This window comes from Ixodes scapularis, unplaced genomic scaffold (genome assembly GCF_016920785.2).
Source record: "Ixodes scapularis isolate PalLabHiFi unplaced genomic scaffold, ASM1692078v2 PGA_scaffold10__122_contigs__length_95168666, whole genome shotgun sequence".
NCBI lineage: Eukaryota > Metazoa > Arthropoda > Arachnida > Ixodida > Ixodidae > Ixodes > Ixodes scapularis.
The window spans coordinates 77,340,065-77,361,202 of record NW_024609836.1 but is presented as its reverse complement, the minus strand read 5'-3'; the positions used below and the strand labels follow the sequence as shown (position 1 = coordinate 77,361,202).

At 45.0% G+C, this 21,138-nt stretch overlaps 2 protein-coding genes across 2 annotated transcripts in view; one reads left to right on the top strand and one right to left on the bottom strand.

The window, feature by feature from the left end:
- Window positions 1–1,005: 1,005 nt before the first annotated feature.
- Window positions 1,006–4,742, bottom strand: LOC8053084 (salivary cystatin-L-like). Its single transcript, XM_002434395.5, has 3 exons — window positions 4,470–4,742; window positions 3,166–3,270; window positions 1,006–1,406 (listed from the first exon to the last, which is right to left on the bottom strand). Exons 1-3 carry the CDS (start codon window positions 4,680–4,682, stop codon window positions 1,323–1,325), a joined length of 402 nt encoding a protein of 133 aa, XP_002434440.3. The 5' UTR covers window positions 4,683–4,742; the 3' UTR covers window positions 1,006–1,322.
- A 13,126-nt stretch (window positions 4,743–17,868) lies between these two features.
- The window catches only part of LOC8053085 (cathepsin L), a 31,242-nt gene continuing 27,972 nt past the window's right edge, over window positions 17,869–21,138 (top strand). The window contains exon 1 of the mRNA XM_040221433.3: window positions 17,869–18,242. Coding sequence (XP_040077367.1) covers window positions 18,033–18,242 — 210 coding nt within the window. The 5' untranslated portion in view covers window positions 17,869–18,032. The remainder of the gene's footprint in view (window positions 18,243–21,138) is intronic.

Below are 21,138 nucleotides of genomic sequence, written 5' to 3'. Positions count from 1 at the left end.
TTGCTGAATTGGTTCTTGTTTTGTTTTTCTTCACACTTATTCAATGTTTTGATAACTTTCCTTCTTTTATTGAACAAGCGGCCTTCACTCCGATGGGACTCACACGCTCCATGCAGTAGCTTTCAAGGTCAAGTAAAAGTGTTACAACAATCTGGCAACCTCGCCAATTGATTTGTATTCAAGCAGAGTTGACGCTCTCCCTGTCTAAAATTGTATGCGCACACTTTTTTATTTATTTTTTGTATTCATCTTTAGCTTCCTGTTTATATACTCAAAAGCCGAAACCCGCACCTCTTGACTGCGTGAAAGATGGTATCGCAATGTGGGAGGCATCCTGCGTCAGGCTACAAAAATATATAAGTGCCAGATGACCTTTTTGTGGCGCTTGCTTTAATTGTTTTTCTTTTTGTTTTTTTCCTTTGGCTGTGAGCCAGCTGATATCTCGGTATCACTAGTCATTTTATTCTTCGGCCAACCTTAAGGTTCGTGCTAACTTGATCTTCACCTACTCTTTTTTTTTATTCTCTTTTTTGTTTTCTGTGCGGCTAATAGTAAACAGGAATGTTTAAAAAATGAATATCTCGACATTGAAGAGCAGCAATACACGTAATCTGTCATGTCCGTCTTTTTCGCTTGTGCTGCGAAACGGTTCCGAGCATATTTACCGGGTGTTTGAAAAAAAAGAAAAAAAGAGAGCTGTGGCTTTTCGCGTCACGTAAGTAAACTAGGCAGCACAGAAAGTTGAAACTCTGCACGAATTCGGCGCTAGCTGTGATGAGGACACCAAAGTTTGAGAGTTTGACGTTCGCTGTATCAAAATATAAAAAAGAAAGACGAAATTCGTCTATGAGCCGACATCCACTTCATATCGTCAAAACAAAAAAAAAATATTGTGGACGCATGGGGCATTTATGAAGAATACTTGGAAGCAAGGAAAAAAATATTTTCTTTCTTTCTCACGAAAATCATATTCCATCAAACAAGGCACACAGAACACACGCAAACAACTTGTCGGCAGATTTTTTTTTATTACAAGTGTAGTAGAAACTTAGCATCATTCCCAGAAATAAAGGTTTATTTGCACCTCCACCCTTGCAAAACATGTTCGACCGAAGTCGTTAAGGCTGCTAAAAAAACGCAACCAGGCCACAACAAAAACCCCTCTGTCTAGAAGACGATTGAGCCCGTATACGTGTCATATTGTCACGAATGACAAAATAAGTTCGCCCCAAGAGGACGAGACAGAAAGCAACGAGAAGCAATCGAAGACGATGCAATCATCACGTGACAAACAATGGAGGGTCAATAAGACAGCTGGACTTCTATGCGGCTTCACACTCGAAGGAGCTGACGGACTTTTCTCCCTGCAGGCTCTCGAAAACGACAGTCGTGCAAGTCCTGTGCGCCTACAAGACAAATGGAACGAACCGACATTTGAGAACAGGGCAGGCAACAGCACGACGGAAAGCATTTTTTTTTTTTAATATCGGTTTTGACCTTTAGCTATTTAGTTCAGAGCGAATACGCTCTAAAAAAAATGGTACGTGGGTTGTCTTTCCTGCAGAACATGGAGGCAGCTAATCACGGCGAACCATACAAGGATCCTTGCAAATGATACAGCTCAGAATACGATTATATCTGAGAAATTCAATGTGCTCATGGACAATGAGCATGACATTTCACTTGCGCAGTGTACTTGCGCACATCGCATATTTAAGATCCGATCGTATTCCGAGCTTCGTGATTCGTCAAAATCCTTCTATGGTTCGCCGTGATTGGCTGCTTCCGTGTTCTGCAAAAAAAGACCCCACAAAATGTTTATTTTTTTTTTTTGTAAGTGTGCATAGAAATATAACAGACACTTCGACGTATTTTGTGCCTTAGAGTGAAGACCAGAATATTATGTTGTATTGGATGTTTTGCTTTACTGTGTTTTTTTTTTAAAGGCTGCAATTAAAGGAATATGGTGAAGAATGCAAACCCATGCGGGACGAAATTGAGGGAGAGGAGGAAACGGGAGCGCACGGGGACGTCGGAACACCGAGCTCTGGTTGGAATGACAAGTGCATGGTGGACCTAAATTGCTGTCTTTGTCTCTGTTCATTCTTCGAACGCGTTCGAAAGACGAACGCCGGTGTCCGGCGTTTGCGTTCGAAAGCGTTCGGGCAGCGAGTCGAGACAAAGTCTACCCGCTAATCATTCCAACCAGAGCCCGGTGTTCCGACGACCCCCTCGCGCTCCCGTCTCGTAGTCACCATCAGTTCCTCGTCGTATATGTAAAACTCAAACTTCTTTGAGAATAGCACATGCGCTATGACTTCCAGAGCGCGTCGTAGAGTTGCATCTACACGTTCGAAGCTCGGGCGCACTTTTCCGGCTACCAAAGTCAGCCTCCCTCTCAGTAGAGAGTTTCAGTAGACCGTAATAATAATATTAGCGTTACGTGTATGCTTACACAGCCGGAAGTTTGTCAGCCTCAATGGGCGTCTGGTGTCTCAGCAGTAGATAAGCAATTTAGCCAGTGCGGTACAACCGCTAGACTGGGGTCTTTAACTTCCGTCACGACCGCGCGCCGGTACGATGCTCATCCAGATCGAAACGGGCAGGGGTGGGGGTTGAACCCACAATCCCCGAGTAGACCCTAGGCTAGAGCTTTACGTTGCTAGAGAGAGGTCATGCCGTCACTTTGAAGTACGCGGGTTGAGCACGCGTTCGCTAGGCCAGCAGTCTGCAGCGTACGGTCTACTAAAACTTTCTAGTGACCGTATAAGAATGAGCTGCAGCGTTTAAAAATCACCACTGAAGTAGTCCTAATTGTAATTCAAATTATGTTTTTAATTAATGGCCCTAAATTTATTTAATTACATTTAGCTTCAAAGAGAAGCACTGAAGTAGAATTCTGCTAAGGGAGAATAGTGACTCGTACTTTACGTTAACTAAAAGTAACAATCTACAGTTACTGATACTAAAACGCTCTCAATATATAGTCCCCCAAATTACAACCAAGCAACGAAATGACATTGATTCAGGAACCGCGACGTAATGGCTCTCCTGGCATGGTATAATCTGAACACCATTTCGATCAGCCACAGGAATCACTTTTCCGTCATCCGGCAGCGTTCAGCCGGGTCTGAGACTAGTGTCACTAACAATGACCAAACTCACCGCGTCTGCTTTGGGTAGGCAGGTGTCCTTGTTGTACGTGGACGTGAGTTCGCAGGTCGACTCTGCGACCTTGAGCGTCAGTCTGTAGTTGGTTCCAGCAACAACCTGAAAACATTCGGCAGAGGTGTTTTGCAGTGACCGAGCATAATCATACAAGCTACAAGGAGTACAGTATCATGACTTACAACTTAAAAAACGCGAGGCGTGGCTTCTACGCTCTTATCGGCCAATGCAGTAATCTCATCGGCTCCAGAGCGGTAATTAGGTCTCGGGACTCGGCACGTATATGCCCGGGGTTTCTTAAGATGTCAGTTACCATGATTGCTCTTCACAACGACTCGCGCGCTCGCTTTGTTGCCATCCACTTTAAATTTCCGGTATAAATTCCGTTCGAATTTTTATTTTCGGGGTCTGAAAATACATAGCTTTAGAAACCCCTTTCGAAAACTTGTGTGGGATGCACAGAAATGCCAAATGAAGTGACACTTTCAGCGAGTGTTTGCATCTTCCGAAAGGAAAAAAGAAGAGGGGAGTGATCGACTCGATTTTATCTACAGTGTCCTGCTGATGACACTGAAAAGTAACTCAATTTATCATTGTGCTCTCATTTCCAGTTCTATGCATGCACTCCTTTTAAACCGACCATTTCTTATATTGCTCTTATTTCGTTGAAGCTTCTAGGAAGTACTTGAAGAAAAACCTGCTGAATTGTGAATGCACGTTTCGTGTAAAGTCAGCTGTTAGCGAAACGTCAGCTGCTAGTTTATTTAAGTGTTCTTTATCTGCGAAGACTTGTGCTACTTGTCTGTTTTAAGCTTCCCAGAAAATCTCATTGTCTTGTGACACAAACTGTGTATGCACATCCTATTGCTTTTTTTTTTTTTTTTTTGCCCGAGATTGTGTAGGTTTTTATGCCAAACTAAAACTTGCATATCTTGAACACTAATTTGGTTCCGTATCACTATAAAACGTTCACACTTCAATGCAGATCGATGTTTTGATAAATCGTCACTGCGCCGTAGCGGAAACGTTTTTAAACCACACATTCAAGGCTTGTCCCCATCAGAGCCTTCCTACTTTGTTATCGTTCTGTGTAATTGCACCGGAATTCAGTAAAGTTAGACATTAAATCATGTCAGTGTCTGTATCTGCCCGTATTTACTAGTCAAATTATAGCGGTATCTTACTATATTCATAATACCTGAACATATGACAGCGATAAATCATATTGGGAGTTTGTTGAACTTAATATACGCAGCTGCTAAACCTTTCTTTTTTTTTTTTAATAGGATAGAGAACCTTACCTGCGTCTCTACCTTGAGCACCTCAGCTACGGTGTCGAAGTGAGTTTTGCCGGGCTGCTGAGCGGACCAAGTCGAAGTCGCGTAGTGAGCCAGGTTCAGAAACTCCGGGTTGGCTTGGTGGTTCGCCCTCTCGCTGTAGCCTCCGAAAACTCCCGTGGCGACACAGACTGCCATGCCGCCGAGCAGAAGGACCAAAGCGAAGGAAGAAGTCATCTTGAAGCGGACCCCGACAGAATTGTAAACGCGCCAGCGAAGTGTGATGCTAGCGATCGCGACGAGATCCGACCGACTTTTATACGCTTCGTTTCCTCCTCACTGACTGACGTCACATTGCACACTTTTGAACACCAAGTAAGAGGAGGAGAGGGAAGCTGCTTTTGTAAGAATTTTGAGTGACGGGTTAATCTTCTATAATCTTCTGGGAGGAGAATAGCGACTCCTGTACAAATCCGGGAGGCACAAAGGAGGATCCTGATAAGAGGGGAGCTCCTCCTTCCCCTCTTCTTTGGAGGGCAACGGAAATGACGTCCTGTGCAAGGAGCCTATAGGCTCCTTGCATTGACGTCACATCGCACACATTTGCACACCAAGTAAAAGGAGGAGAGGGAAGCTGCTTTTGTAAGAATTTTGAGTGACGGGTTAATCTTCTATAATCTTCTGGGAGGAGAATAGCGACGCCTGTGCAAATCCGGGAGGCACAAAGGAGGGTCCTGATAAGAGGGGAGCTCCTTCTCCCCCTCTTCTCTGGAGGGTATCGGAAATGACGTCATGTGCAAGGAGCCTATACGGTGAGAAACAGCGGGAGAGGAGAAGATGAAAGCTCCCGGGGACGTCTCGTCACGGTTTCCATGCATCGTCTGGGTTTAATCGCAAAGTGGAGAGCTCTGATACGCATCTTCCGAGCGTCAGAACAGTCCTGAGCATTCATGGTTGGGAGATTCTGGGGAGTGCATAATTAAATAATTATTGTGTTGGTGTGTTCTGGTCAACTGCATAAGAGCCTGTGTTTCACGACGTTCACGTGTGCGCATGTGTGTATCGGTGCGGTGGTGTGGGGTTCTTTCTTTTGTTCAGGTTCGCTTCATCTCCAGTGTGTTAAATTATAAGCATATGTCATTTGTATTCAATACGAAATACCTAAAAATTGTGTTCCGAACTTTTGGTCAATGTGGTACCAGAGGTTGTACTTTATATCGTCGTCTTCTTTGTTACGTCGGAAGAAAAGGTGCGACTAGATTTTATTAACATTGGTCGCCCCATTTTATATTGTATGAGATAACCTCTTCTTCTATATGTCTGCATCTTAATAAAGAGAAAGCTTTTACTTTTGCTGGCGATTTTTTTCGAAATATGAGAAAAAAGTTTCTGTGCTCATAGATTCTTCTTCAGTCGAATATATATATTTGTTATTGACATTTATTGCGGTATCACAATAGTGATACCGTGATTGATATTTTCTCAAGTTGGTTTTTGCTTTACTTTTTTTTTTAGTTTTGCATTTTTATTGAATGTTATAATATGTTATGTTGAAAGTATACAGTCGCAGAAGCTCTGTCGGGCAGCACGCAGCACATATGCGGGGAGGGGGGGGGGGGGGGGAGTAAATACCGAGATAAAATTGCCTCCTTAAACCCCCCCCCCCCCCCTTTCCAGACCCCTGGAAATTCAGACACCTCCTCTAATTTTGATTGCGGGCGGAACCCCTGGATCGGAATGACTAGTAGGTAGATGAAAAGTCTATTTGCCTTTTGGGGTCTTTGCTCGCTGTCTCCCCTCCAGACTTGTACGTAGTTCAACTATTCTACTCAAGTTGCTGTAGTTTAACTACTTTACTGAGTAGTTTAGAAACTTTCAATTACATCTTTATTTCGGTAATTAGTAGTTTACTTTAATTACTTCTTCCAAGTAACTTCTACTCAAATTCAAAATTACTTTAGAATTTTAGTGGTTATTTTGTCTATCAACAAACATTCTTGCACAAAGAGATAAGATATTGGAAGTTCAGCTGATATGTCCAAAGAGGGCGAAGAATATGGCATAGGAAAGAGGGGTGGGTGGGGGGAGAAGGTGGTTTGGAGAGTCCGAAACCTCCCAAAATTTTCACGAGCCCTTCACTACAACAACCCTGCTACGAGGCGCGGGGAGCAGAGCTCGGCATTTTAGGTCGCCCTCACTCACCCTCACCCTTACAGCCACACTCACCTAAGCCCCTCACTCACCCTCACCCTCACAGCTACACTAACCCTCAGCCCCTCACTCATCCTCACCCTCACACTCACCTTCAGCCCTTCACTCACCCTCACTAAACCTCACGGCCCTCACGCACTCACCGCCCTCACGGTCCTCACCGCCCTCACGGCCCTCACGCCCCTCACGCACTCACGCCACTCACCGCCCTCACGCCACTCACCGCCCTCACCACCCCACCACCCCCACCGCCCTCACGGCCCTCACGCACTCATAGCCCTCACGCCACTCACCGCCCTCACGGCCCTCACGCACTCATAGCCCTCACGCCACTCACCGCCCTCACGGCCCTCACGCCACTCACCGCCCTCACGCTATTCACCACCCTCACGCCAATCACCGCCCTCACGCCCCTCACCGCCCTTGCGGCCCTCACACCCCTCACGCCCCTCACGCACTCATGGCCCTCACGCCACTCAGGCCAGCTTCAGATGGGGCAATTTCGCCCAGAAACTTTACGTCGCAACACCAGCAACACGGGCCGCCCGCGATCACACGCAGCAACCAATTGCTGCAATTTGCCATCGTCATCATAAAATTTTATTTTTCTTGCACTATTTAGACACAATTACGCGTTATAAACGTGTTTTTATGCATTTAAATCTCGTGAAGAATACTAATGCACCCTTTCTGAAACAGTTTATTTCCAAAAAAACGATCGATTTCAAACCAGAACCAAGTCTCTGGGTGTCATCATCGCCGGCACGAGGTATCACGTGAAAATTTTGCGTCCCTCATTGGATGCAGCCGCTTCAAACGTATTCGAATTGCTCCGAGTTGCTTGCTTATTTCGAGCCGGACCCGATCTCAGCAATTCGTGTCGATCTAGGGAAACCTAGAGAACAACCCGCCATTAACACCAAAATTGCTGAGAAAGATGCTCGACCTGAAGGGCGCCTCACGCACTCACCGCCCTCACGCACTCACCGCCCTCACGCACTCATGGCCCTCACACACCTCGTTCACTCACCGCCCTCACGGCCCTCACGGCCCTCACGCCTCTCATGTCACTGCCCTCACGCACTCATGGCCCTCACACCCCTCACGCACCCACCGCCCTCACACCCCTCACGCACCCACCGCCCTCACACCACTCACGCACTCATGGCCCTCACGTCACTCACCGCCCTCACGCCCCTCACGCACTCATGGCCCTCATACCCCTTACCGCCCTCACCGCCCTCATGGCCCTCACGGCCCTCACCGCCCTCACGGCCCTCACCGCCCTCACGGCCCTCATGGCCCTCACCGCCCTCACGTCCCTCACGGCCCTCACCGCCTTCACGGCCCTCACGGCCCTCACGGCCCTCACCGCCCTCACAGCCCTCACGGCCCTCACGGCCCTCACTCACCCTCACTCACCCTCACTCACCCTCACACTCATGAATTTTCCTGGTTCAGAAACTCACTCACCCTCACCTCACCTGTGAAGATGAGGGTGAGTGAGGGCCCTCATGAGTGAGGTTTGCCGAGGTATGGCGGGGAGAGAACAGACATGACGCAAGAGAGGCGGAGTAACTGTGGGATTATCGCCGTTTCTTTGTGTCCCGAAGCTCAAGGAGACTTGACCCATTTGAAGAAAGGGCTGGTCCCCGCTTTTCCCCAACCTAGGAACTCTCGCCCACTACAGGAGGTGTACACACTTCGTTCTCACTCAAAGGAGGCAACAAAATGCAGCACCGCTCTGAAGCTCATCTGGTGCTCCCGTAGTTTGTCCTGTACTCGAAGAATCGCGTGCTACAGGGCAACGCAAAGGACACCTTTTTGCGTTGCCTTTCCTCACAAAGCTGAGAATATGCAGGTCTTCAAAGTTTCGAAGATCGTTCGTGAAACTACAGTAATTCCCCCAATGTTTTTTTATATAAAAAAATAATAAACAAGCAGTGTTGGGAAGTACTCTAAGTACATGGTACTTAAAGCACTACTCTTCTTCTACTTTACTTGAAGTATACATTCTCTGAGCATGTACATGTACTTTTCCAAAGTAGTTTTTTCTGGTACTTTTCAAGGAAAGTAAAACTCCCGACTTCAATGCACATTCCCCGAATTCGCAAAACAAAAAATGGCGTATCGTCGTGTGAAAACGCGCTCTTTCGAGGCTTCATCTGGTCATTTCTCTGAGTGAAGTAATGACGGCTATAAGACCGACACAAATAAGGGCCTTATAAGTTGATTGTGTCAAATGCCTCGTCAGCGAGAGTAAAACATGTACTCTGTGGAGACTTGAATTTATAAATTTGCCGCCATTTCCGTAAAAGAGTGATGTAACTCCGATTAAGCCTGGAGCAATGCATACCATTAAAAAATACACTGCATAGGGAATGAAAGATTGTGTTAAAAGTACTTGTACTTTACCTTGAATTATATTGTATTCATAATACGGCTACTTGAAGTACATTGCACCCGGTCTACGTAAGTACATAACTCTCGTTTACTTTGTCCTTTACTTCAAGTACTTTTTATATGTACTTTACGAAACACTGTAGACAAGCAAACACTTCTAAAAGATCAAGCTCAGGCAGTGCTAAACCTGAAGATATAAATAATGCATTCGCAGTACATCATTGACGAAAAAACAAAAAGTACAAAGTGATTAGGCACGCAGAAGCAGATCCAGCTAATAAAGCATTTCTGTGAAAAAAAAACAAAAAAAACAAGCCGATTCATATTTGGCTAGCCGAATTTGTGCTGGTCCTTCTCACCCCGCTCGGCATTCTCCCCTACACGTCCTCGCATTCCAAGGTTGTAAAGAGGGGTATAGCTATCTCCTGCGCCTCTCTTCAGCCTTAAAAAAGTCATGCCACCATGCCATTCCTGGCACCTTCGTGGCCCAAATCGAATGACTTAAAACTTCCGGATTCCCGATTCAAGTCACGACGGAAATAATTGGAACACTGGTAAAAAAAAAAAAAGTAAAAAGGTGTGCCCGAATTAAGCGAAATGTTGATAGTCAATGAACAGTGGTTATGCCATATCTACACCAGATTTCACACAATCTAAACCAAGTTGCAAATAGGTATCGTGGGCACCTTTTACTTTCATCCCCTAAAAAGAATGCGACTGATTTGTCCAAGGGCTTGGTCAAAATTGGATAACTACAACATCACACGTGCAACAGAAAACATGTGCGCCCTTTTGTTCCTTGTACGTCGGGTGTTGTGTATAATAACCCTCTTTCTTGTGGACGATAGTATGTGGGACAAACTGGCTCGTGTCTCAGTGAGAGGCTACGTGAGCACAATCTCTCCTTATCATCAACTGCAGGAGGTCACCTTTCTGTGCATTGTAAGAAGTGTGCGTGTCCTCCATCGTTCGACAAAACCTCAATTATTAGATGGTACAAAGAAAAACAAACACGCGAGGTGCTCGAGACGTACACCATTGTGGGTTTAGGCGATAACCGCGTCTAGGGTGCCTCAATGTCCTTCTGTTTAGGGTGATGCCACCCTTTGTAGTACCCGATGCCGACAGCACGCGCTCACGGTGAAAATACAAAGAAATTGACGAAAACAAAATGTCGCCATAGCACAGTCAGCGCCACAAACGCGTGCAGGGACACGCTCTTTCACGCGCCTCTGAACAAAAAAGAAAAATAAAAGTGTGGGACAAAATGGCCGGATGTCTCCACCCTAAGCACAGCGCACATGAAGGCACCCTAACCGCGTCAATCAGCCGTCGGTGGCGATTAGCGAAAAAGAATTAGCTTTTTTGCTGTGTCTTGGGCGGGACTGAATTGTATGCCCACGTGTCGGTGTCTCCTGTCATCTTTCTTCATCTTCCTTTTCTTCAAGCAACACATTTTAGTTGTGAGTACGCGCTTCTCTTCCGTTCTCTTCTTACCTCGTCTGTTCTGTGTATTCGTGCGCCGTCTATCATCATGTTTAATGGATACCCCAACTAGCCCAGCTTACTACCTTAATACAAGTTTGTTTCTCGCGACCACCGCCAGGGTATTATTTCCGGCTTCTGGTTGGCCACATTCGAATATGTGAAGACGCCCTGGAACACGCCCAGCACGCTTTCGGCCAATGGCGTCTCCTCATTTGCCTCCCATACTTCCCAATGCCATGGCCAAGCCCTCTCCATATACGGCTCTGGCTGAATCCAGCGACGTTGACGCCATGCTGGTGACGCTGAAACCGGTACGCTGGTAGAATCATGTTTTCGTTGTGTAGGCACGCCACTACCTCAGGCCAATGTCCGCAGACATGTCATTTCTGTTCGCTGCCATGCAATGTTGACAGAGTGTACTGAAAGCACCGACCTGTGGATCGGATTTATGACGTCTCCATTTGCTTCGCGTCTCTTCAATTGGTTGTCGCTGTTTCTGTTGTTTTCTTTTGGTTTATATACATGAAGTGGAATCCAACCAATTATGTTATTCGCCTCTGATGGTCTATAGCATTATTCTGTGTCAATTTTTTTTTAATTAATGTAACACTTTTACACCCATCTTGCTTTCATAAGACTTTTGATGCAATTCTGTGTTGTTTTCTTTTTTATTGAGCTCTTTCATATGTTGTTTTTAGTTTGTTTATTTATTTATTTTTGTTTTATATTTACTTCGACTTAATATAGTTGTTTTTTAGCCTATGTTTTGAATTTTCAAGCTTGTGTCAGATTCTCTACTCTACTTGGAGTTCTTTAGGCGTGTGTTTGAAGGAGTGTGTGTGCCATCCAACTGACATTAAACTGCTGCGTCATATGTACATGCCTCTCTATTCAAAGCCTGATGCTCAACCTGCGCCTGCACCTCCGATTCTCTTCGCTGTCTCGTTCTCTTGTCGTATGTTATGGACGGTCGCGGGAACAACTGACGCTCAAGCTGGCAGAACCCGTCTTACCCTGCAGTCACGCCCCAGAACACTAACAAGGCCTGCGCAGTCAGCCAGATGCGGCGAGTTTGGAAGTTCGGAGAGCATGCAGCCCAAGCTCGGCTGAACGCGTAATACTGGCAAAGTTGACCCTCAATGGGTGGTAAACATGCCACCCATTGAACTATTTAAAGAGGCGTTAACTAGTCGCCTTTGCAAAACACGCCGGACTAATTATGCTCTAACGAAATTGCTTACTTTGTATTTTTATTGTGTGTGTGTGCGTGTTTTTCTTCTCTGTAACGCTTTATGGGACCTTAGGGTTTTGAAATAAAGTGAGAACCCTAACGCTAACAGGAGCTGTTGGCAGTAAAGATAAGAATGAACGAGCCAGGACACCATAGGGCACTTATTCAATTACAGTAACCAAATAACTGTAATATCATTACTGTGGTTGTAATTTAAAATTCCAATTTTATCATTTAGCTTAAAATTAATTGCAACTGTAATTTGATTATTTTTGCATCACTAATTATAATAAAATTGTAGTATTTTGAAGTAATTGTGATTGTAGTTTAATCAGTTTCTAGAGTTTAGGAATCTCAGTAATTTCGAAACTTTGGTATTACGACTTCAGCTACCTTGGCGGTGGTTTTGCAATTCTGCAGCTCATTTCTAGGAAATCGCTGAGAGGAAAAGAAGAATAGATATTGTTGTTGTCGTTTTTCTCGACTTTCCGTTTCGCCTGTCCAGGAAACCTTACAAAAACAGTGAGAAAAAAAAACAAAAAAAACACGCCCGGGTATTGATCGTTTGCATACAACTCAGTAACCGTCAAAGTCACCCCGCTTTGACAGTTACTCATGGTGACGAAAGCGTTTGACAGTATTTTTCTAACAGTGAAAAAAGCCCTAGCATGCTGTGTCTCATTGTAAAGAGCAAGTGAAAATAACTTTAAAAAAAAGATTCAGATCATGAATTTAAATTGATTGGCTTACTCTTTTTTCTATTTATTTATTTTTAGGAAAAAATATAAGCTTGATATTTAAGGTTGGAGTTTTCGTCCAATTTCATTATCACGAGCCCTTTTCAAGCCCAAGAAAGCGTTGTAAAATGCTCTTTGTTTCCTCGATCCCAGGTTTTGGCAATGGAAAGACTAAAGTTTGGGCTAGTCGGCGGCACATGCTTCTAAACGGCGAGGACCAGCGCACTCAAAAGACGACCGCACAACAAAGGAGCACACACACAACATTGCGTGCAAGTTTTTTTTTTTTTTTTTTTTTTTTTTTTTTGCGCGGTTTATTTTTGTGTGCGCTATACTGACAATTTGAAAGTGCCTAACGATGAAGCATTTTATTTTCACCCTAATGAGGACATTGCAAAAAAACCTGTGTTCTCTCTCTTTCTAAAAACCAAACGAAGGTTGTTTTTTTTTTTTTGTTTTTTTTTCTTGTTTTTTTTTTGTGGGGTGTTGGATGGATGGATGATGGATGGATGAATCCGGCTGAGCCCTTTGGATCGGGCGGTAGCTTACGCCACCTAGCCATTTTGTTTTATCATGTAAGCTTATACTAGGCGCGATATACATATATCGCGCCTAGTATAAGTACTAGCATAGCCTCCTCTATACGGAGAAAGCCTGGCACATCGACGGCGGAGCCATAGGGCGCGCGGCCGCAGAAAAAAGGAGAGGAGCAGCGCGCGAAGCGGTGAGCAATATGGTAGCGCATAGAAGAAAGGGCAGAGATAGTCCGCGAGCGCTTGGGTCATGAGCGGCCGCTCCGCGAACCACGTTTGTTTTCGTGTTTTCGTCACCGTCGTTTTCGTGCTCCGGGAGAAACTGCTGCGGCGCAGGGACGGCGAAGGGAAAGGGTTGACGTCGAGTTTCTCTTCGCGATTCCGAAAAAAAAAAAAAAAAGACTGTTTCTGCGTCTGTCCGCTCGCTCTTGGGTGGCGCTGGCAGACAAGCTTTATTCCGCCTCCTGATTCCCCGCCCCTCCTCTCCTACTTTCGGCGGCCACTTTTTTTCGCGACGTGCCAGGCTTGGTACTAGGCGCGAGAAGAACTAGATCCGTTATCTTGATATGGATATGCGAAGATATATGCGAAATGCGCAGCGCCATCTACTAGGCGCGATAAGAACTAGATCCGCCATCTTTCCTAGGTCTAGGAAAGCGGCCGAACGGGTTGGTGCACGATGGTGTATGCTCCGCGATCTTCTTTTTTTGCCGGATAGATGCCACTAAATTGCTGCGTACGTTTCTGCAAGCAACGTGGTGTTAACGACAGCAAAGGGAACAAAGTATCTGTCACAAAGACAAAGGTATCATTTATAAATACTATTCGAGTGATTAGGACAAGATTGAGTGGTCCTTGAGCAATTAGCACGAAATCTTCCTCGGTTTTCCCTCGTCAACTTTGACACATGAAATCCTATCACTAAAACTAAGCATTTTTTGAGAAGGACTCTTTGGGGGAATCAAAATGAGTGGTAAAACGTTGCGTTCTTCGATTTTTGCTGTTCGAAGCGCGAAAAAGCGCCGATGTCATGTTCGCAGGAACAGTCTCGGGATGTGTACTACACTTAGCGGCATGATCATAAGGATGCAATCAATCGTTAATGCAATGTACTGCAGGAAAGAGCACATCTGCTTTCAACGTACAGGATTTATGTACGACCTCGGAGACTGCAACCTTGGCAGATGTAGCTGTGGTTGGCGCCAGTCTGTTGATCTCCTTCTCTTCCGCGACGCACTCGCGATGACTGCCTTGACGGCGATTTTCTGATAGTGAACCTCTCTAAAGCTTGTAAGCGTTTTCGTTACCCTTCGGTGGCTGTAAGTGCTGGTAACCCGAACCGTGAGGGTACTACCGTATTACTCCAACCTACCGCAAGCCTCACTCAGAGCAAAGTGGGAGCCTGTTGGGAGCGTGCGCTTTATAAAGGGATACCTCAACGAAATTTGAAATATTCCCGTCGTGTTCAAAAATAGGTTATATGATTCACAATATCCGTAAATGACAATCGCACGTTTGTATTTTGAGCCTGATGGCTGTATTTTTCGTTATAAACGGCCCACTCTGGCAAGCGCTCGGAGAAGGCCCAGCGGAGACCACGTGGCATCCAACGTCTCGAGACGAGCAAAGCTACGGCGAGGCTGACGTCAAGAGGATGGCCTAGCTGTTCCAGCCACCGAACAGGCTGCTTTGTACGAATTTTGAGTGATGGGTTAATCTTCTATAATTTTGGTGGGGGCCAATAGCGACTTCTGCGACACACAAAAGGCATTCTCCGGAAGGGGGGTTCCTCCTGCCCCTCTTCTCTCGTCGTGGCCGGAGGCGAGACGACCTCCGTCACTAGCTGTCAAAGTTCCTAGACGAGCATTACAAACGAGGCGTTAGCGACATCCACCAGGTGCTCTTTGCTAATAGTTTAATTCGTTTTAAAATTCCTTTTTGTGACTTTTTTAACAAAATATTGGTATGTTGCATGTGATGCTGCTCCTTTGAACACATAGACCAAAAAATGAGCGCCGAAATTTCGTTGTAGTATCCCTTTAATGATAGTACCGTTTCGCGTCTCTGCAACTTGCCAGTGCATTGAAATGCCACTATGACGTCCTAGGGGCAAATAAACTGCAAATGCGTCTTCAGTGCCGGCGCAGCTACAAGCGCGACGCTTTTGAAAGCGCTATTCTCTGTGCGAGTTCTTATGCAAACAACGCATTCTGCGTATCCATGCCATTCACGCTCTCAAACCCGTGCCTTCGCGTGCGCTGAACACAATTTGTGAGATGGGATATAAGTGAACGGATGGTAACGCGTGCCTGCAAATAAAACGTGGCGACTGAATCTCAAGTAGGGTGCTCCCGATTTTGAATGAGCACGCATACAAGCGATCTGTTTTTAGTTTGTGAGTTGTTTCTAAAATACCCTTTTTAGTAGGTGGAATCTTCTTGGTCCATGTTCATATGCAACAGTCGCAGACGTTCGTCAACACCGATGAGGGCAGCATGTACGCTTCGACGGCGAGCACGTACGACTCTTCTGCTGTCGAGACGACGTCGTTTTCTTCGACACGCGCAAGTTTGCGAACGTGTCACCAGAAAGGGCAGGTAAAGTTTCTAGATTGTTTCGCCACATGTTATGGCCCGATGTCGAAAAATGCCATCGTTGCGTTATTCCTGCGGCAGGCTACACGGTTTGTGTAGCCTGCCACAGTTTGACACCCGAGCGGCCATTTTTTTTAGGTCAAACTCTCCCAGTTTGACCTAAAAAAAATGGCCGCTCGGGTGTAGGATGTAGGCGCTCAGTGTTTGCAGACGTCCAAGAATCAGAACAATCATCAAAAAAGTTTTAAAGGGTATTATATATATATATATATATATATATATATATATATATATATATATATATATATATATATATATATATATATATATATATATATATATATATATATATATATATATATATATATATATATATATCACGTATCCGAGGAGGATATAAACGAACATATGCAGATGAATGAACCGTACTTAATCCAATAAATCAACGAATTAAAGTTTTTCGGGAACCCGCCGAAAGCCAAAATAACGGCGGAGCCAGGATTTATGTGCAATGTCGGGCAATCCTAGCGCGAACACGACGTCGGCGCTTTTCAGCATGAGGTATATACGTACGTGCCAATCGAACGAAGGACATCTGGAGACTAAGGGGAGATGGCAAGAACTACGCAGAAACACTGGATCAGTAACTGCCTGTTCATGTACGATCAAAATAAATTGAAGGCCACGTAATATATTTCGATTTTAAACAAGTACAGCATTATTCTTTCTGCTCTGTGCGAAGATGCTTGTTCTGCGTTCAAAATTTCACCCGCACGCTCGTAATGTTTGAGAACAGGTGACCGATAAAGGCTGCCTGGCAGTGAAAACAATACGGAGAGGCACCTTTCATAGCCCACAAGCTTTATTATTTACGTTCTAAATGTTTTTATCCGCTCATGCAAGACGGGGTCATGTTCAAATCGTGACAGGACAGGACTGGCACAATATCAATATATAAGCGTCACCGGAATGCTGGCGAGCCTTGAACACACTCTATATTCCTTTCGATTTTGTAATTTTGCTTTGAATCGTCGCTTGTTTCTACATATGTGCTGCGGAACACACGTTTGGGGTTGAAATGTAGCGAAGTTAAACATCGTTCACTGATAAAGAAAAATGCGCCAACTAAAGTAATTACTTTTACGATGTTAATCAAGGTATATACTATTCGGTACGACCCAAATAACCAAAGTGTTTCGTGTTATTTTCCGGTGAAGAGACAGGATTGCCCAGGAGCACCACAAAAGTAAGTAGACTGGTTGCTGTCTGCTTCAATTTCCGTTGCTCTGGGGCAGGGGGCGCGAGCGCATCCGCAAGACGCGACCATGTTATGATGGCTGAACCATCCAGGTGGCTCTGTAACGTTCGATTTTGCACGTGCCACGTTCGAATACAAGCATCTGAAGATGCGCGATAACAAAACCTCTAAGAAAATAAAAATTAAAAAAAGAATTATGCAGCTCGCGGCCGCAGCGTCCCATTAAACATTCCTTTCATCTTTGCTTTCTTTCATAGCTTCCGCAAGCACGTATGTTTCACTTTACGTGATAGCGAAGCCGAAGCTACTCGCAAAAGCAGCACCTCCTGAAAAATGCTCGCACTGCACGAACGCGCGTGCTTGACAGGGACGCTTTCGATCGTTAGTTTGCTTAGAATCGTCGCTCGTTTTTACATACCTTCCTTGCAACAGAGGTTTGGGCCTGAAATAAAGCGAAGTTTAACATCGTTCAGTAGCAAAGAAAAATGTTGTAACTAAAGCAATTGCACTCTCACAATACCAATGAAGGTACATACTACCCGGTACAACCGAAATTACAAAAGTTATTCATGTTATTTTCCGGCGAAGAGACAAAATTCACGCGCGTTTTCCCATAGGAATACACAGGAAGGCTGGAAATCTAGACTGCATGCTGTCTGCTTCAATTTGCAACCGGAAGTCCCCTAGGCACTAGCGCCACCTGAGCCTCCAGTGTTTATTGTAATAACTGTGTTGAAACCCGCGCTATTTTTTTATACTTTTAGTAAACAAACCAATCACAAACCTTTTTTTTAATATTTTTTGTCTTTTTTGAGCATGTAAAGCACATTTTAAATGTACAGTAGCAGTTTAAAAACCACCGTATTCAGGTGACAAGAGTTTCCGCCTAACTTTAAGATCCTGAAGTGTTAATACATCCACAGTTATTTATAGTCTTCACAAAAACCGTTAAAATCCAACCTGATCCAACCCAATCCAAACCCTGCGAGCCTGTCCTGTTTGTTTTTCTTTCTCAACTGGAAACCGCCGTGGAGGGCATTGAGCAAGCAGGAGGCGAACCAGTTAAAAGTCGCTCTCTCTGCGCGTCATCCCATCTCAGTTTTGCGTTTTAAATATCCAGATCGTTTCCAAGATGGCTCGTTCACTCACGCTGGTCATTTTCCTGAGCGGCGTAGCTTGCATCGCCGCCGGAATTCCGGGCGGATACACACGGAAGACCGACCACCAGACTAACCCCAAGTACCTGGAACTCGCACACTTCGCAACGTCCTCTTGGTCTGCCGGGCAGGCGAACAAAGCATATTACGACACCGTCGAAGAAGTGCTCGAAGCCCAGACGCAGGTGAGTTTTCTCTGATTACTCCGAAAGCTCGCATATATTGCGGACTCCGCGTAGGTGAGGACAAAAAAACTTGTCCGAAAACGGACGAGTTTGGTTACTGTGAATTTCACGGGTCGGCACCTTGCATCGTTTCGATAATTCGTACTAAGGACGAGGGTTATTACGGTCCGAGATCAGCCTCGCTTTTACGGTGCAGTGTGAACGCCCAGTTTCGCCTGCGTACACTGCCCTCACGGCGATTGCTAATGGGGGATGTTGTTTCAACTGCTGACGTAACGTCACAAGGCCGAGAGGTGGTGCCAACTGCGCGTGTTTGCCAGCAGGCATCTTAATTTCGCATTATACCACGATCAAGATAAGTGTTTCGAAGTTATCCGATTCCGCGCGATCCCATCAAAGCCTTGTTTGTATGCCTGCGCACATAAGCTGTGGACAAAACAGCATGGAGTACTACTGAACAGGCTTTTTCCGTGTCGGTTACGCTCACTTAGGTTCATCAGTGCAGACGGGAATTCTGGCACTAACTTCCGGGTCGAAACCGGGATGTTACGCATCTGGGAATGTGTAAACGTACAATTTACCAATTGATACAGCTGCCTTCAAGTGTCACATATGAGAGACAAAAACGTATCTGGAGTCAGCCTAGAAACATTGGGGTGGAAAAACCTATCGCTTTGTCATGGCGAACTTCAGGACATGACCGATACAGTGATATGTGCGCTTCAGAGCAGACAGAATAATTTTTCTAATTTCTGCCAACATTGCAAACGACAGCAACATAGGACATGACCTTCCATTCTGCCATTGGCTGAGCCTGATTCCAAGTTCATGTGACTTGCTATATATCCCTTCCTCTTTTCAAACTTTTGTTCGTCTGGCTTGTATTCTTGCACCCTAATCAATCCGAACCACCTTAGCCTTAGCATGGTGGTGGCACGTAAGAATGTCTGTGCTGAAGACTGTCCTCCACTTTACAGGTAGTCGGGGCAGATGGGGTCGGGGTCATCCTAGTCACTTGCAGCATGAGAACAACACGGCATCTTTTTTCTAGTACTTGGCTTCTATCGCAAGCTTGTTTCCTTCCATCGTGCTTTGGGTATGTGTGAACGCTCGCTGCTCACAAGACGACGAATCATTGTCGAAAGTCCCTGCCATTTTCACCTGCCTTTCCTGGTGACCCACACTAAAACTTGGATGCAGTGTTTGGTTCATAACAGAACCCTAACTTCTCTCTTTTTTTTTTCTGTTGTGTTTCTTTGTCATCAGTTGCGACTGCACAAGCAAAGCGTATTCAAAGTAGCATGAGAACTGAAACCAGTAGAGCAACATAAATAGGTGTGTGAAATATGAGGGAGAATGAAGGTCTAGTACACCACCAAAATAGACGATCCAGTTTAAAGAAGTAACATTAAACGCTTGCACGTGCTGCCTTGTGTTTGCTTCGTCCTCATTTAGTAGCACTTGCGGAACATCTCCGGATTTCACGCACCTGCAAAGCGACTGCGACAGTCATTGTGAAATCTATTTACTAGGCCCTTGTGGAACATGCAGGGACACAGACAAACAACTACATCCAGAGCTGTTTGTAACAACCTCCACCGACCTTGAGAAGTACCGTATGTGGTAGGAGAGTCTTTTCAGAATGAAGCCCAAATGTAAACAGGAAGCTACCTTTAGTTCTCAGACACCTAAGTCTTGAACGAGGGTCAAGAAAAAAAAACGGAAAGGAGCCAAGGCGGCTTTATGTTTTCACCCCTTAGAGATGAATGGCAACACGCTTGTGAAGGTCGCTTAATGTCTCCAGACGACTGCCATTTGGTTGGGATTTTCCTGAATAACAATCCTGATGGCCACCCACATTCTCCCAGATACTTTTTCTTTTGTGATTAATGCTTCTGCATAATGATGGAACGCACTAATGGATCTCCAGACTGCAGACTTCACGGTAATATTTGAGAAAACTCTGGTGGAACATTAAAAACAAAATTCATGTTTGACTGGCCGTTGGAACGCACCTTGAGTCAAATTACTTAAAGTGAGAACAAAGTGGTGGTGTGGGCCCATTGCTTCGTCATGTGCTACAAAAAAGCAATGAAAAAAACTCAAGGACAAACAGACCCAAACAGAATGGGGCACCTCATCCTGTTTTGGTCTCTCTTTGTCTTTGTGGCTCTTTCTGCACTTTTTTCTTGTACTTGAAATGAGAGGTTAGCAACACATACCTTGCTCCTGCCAGTTGCTTTATTATGTTTAATTGGCTTAGCTGATGAAATTCAACCTTGGTCTCTTTAAGAATCGTATATTGGTGAAAGTAATCTAAATCTGAGTTTTTGGCTGTTATCTGTCCCCACAGGAACTCTCACAGGTGTTCCCTAAAGCTCCAGATTTTCAAGCTAGTGCCTTTAGTTAATTGCTGGCAAAGTTAAACCTTGTCCGACGGCTGTTCTGTTTTGCAACAACGTATTGGGACACCGGGAGGCATTAGGAGAGCTTCACTCCCTTGCCTCTGGAGAAATTCCAGAGACAATGATGTTACCATCGCTGCTTTCGGTAAAATGCATAAAATCCGCTCTTGTAACAGTATTGGGAAAAAGCGCAACCTCAGGCAGGCCTTGGAGCCCCCATCCCAACCACTATGACCTTTCATTAATTTTCTTTTCGCTCATTTACTTTTTTTTGTTTCTAGGCAGATTTGCTAATATTCTCATGGACATCATTATCTTTATTGGCATGGATAGGTTTTTTTTTTTTTTTTTTATTTGACCTTCATTTTGATAATAAGAGCCTCTTGCTTAACACAGTAGCTTTCAAGGCCAAGGAAAAGTGTTGCAAAAGCCCATGCAGCTCTGCTCACTGGATCGTTTTCAACTATGGTTCACGGTCTCCCAGTCTCAAA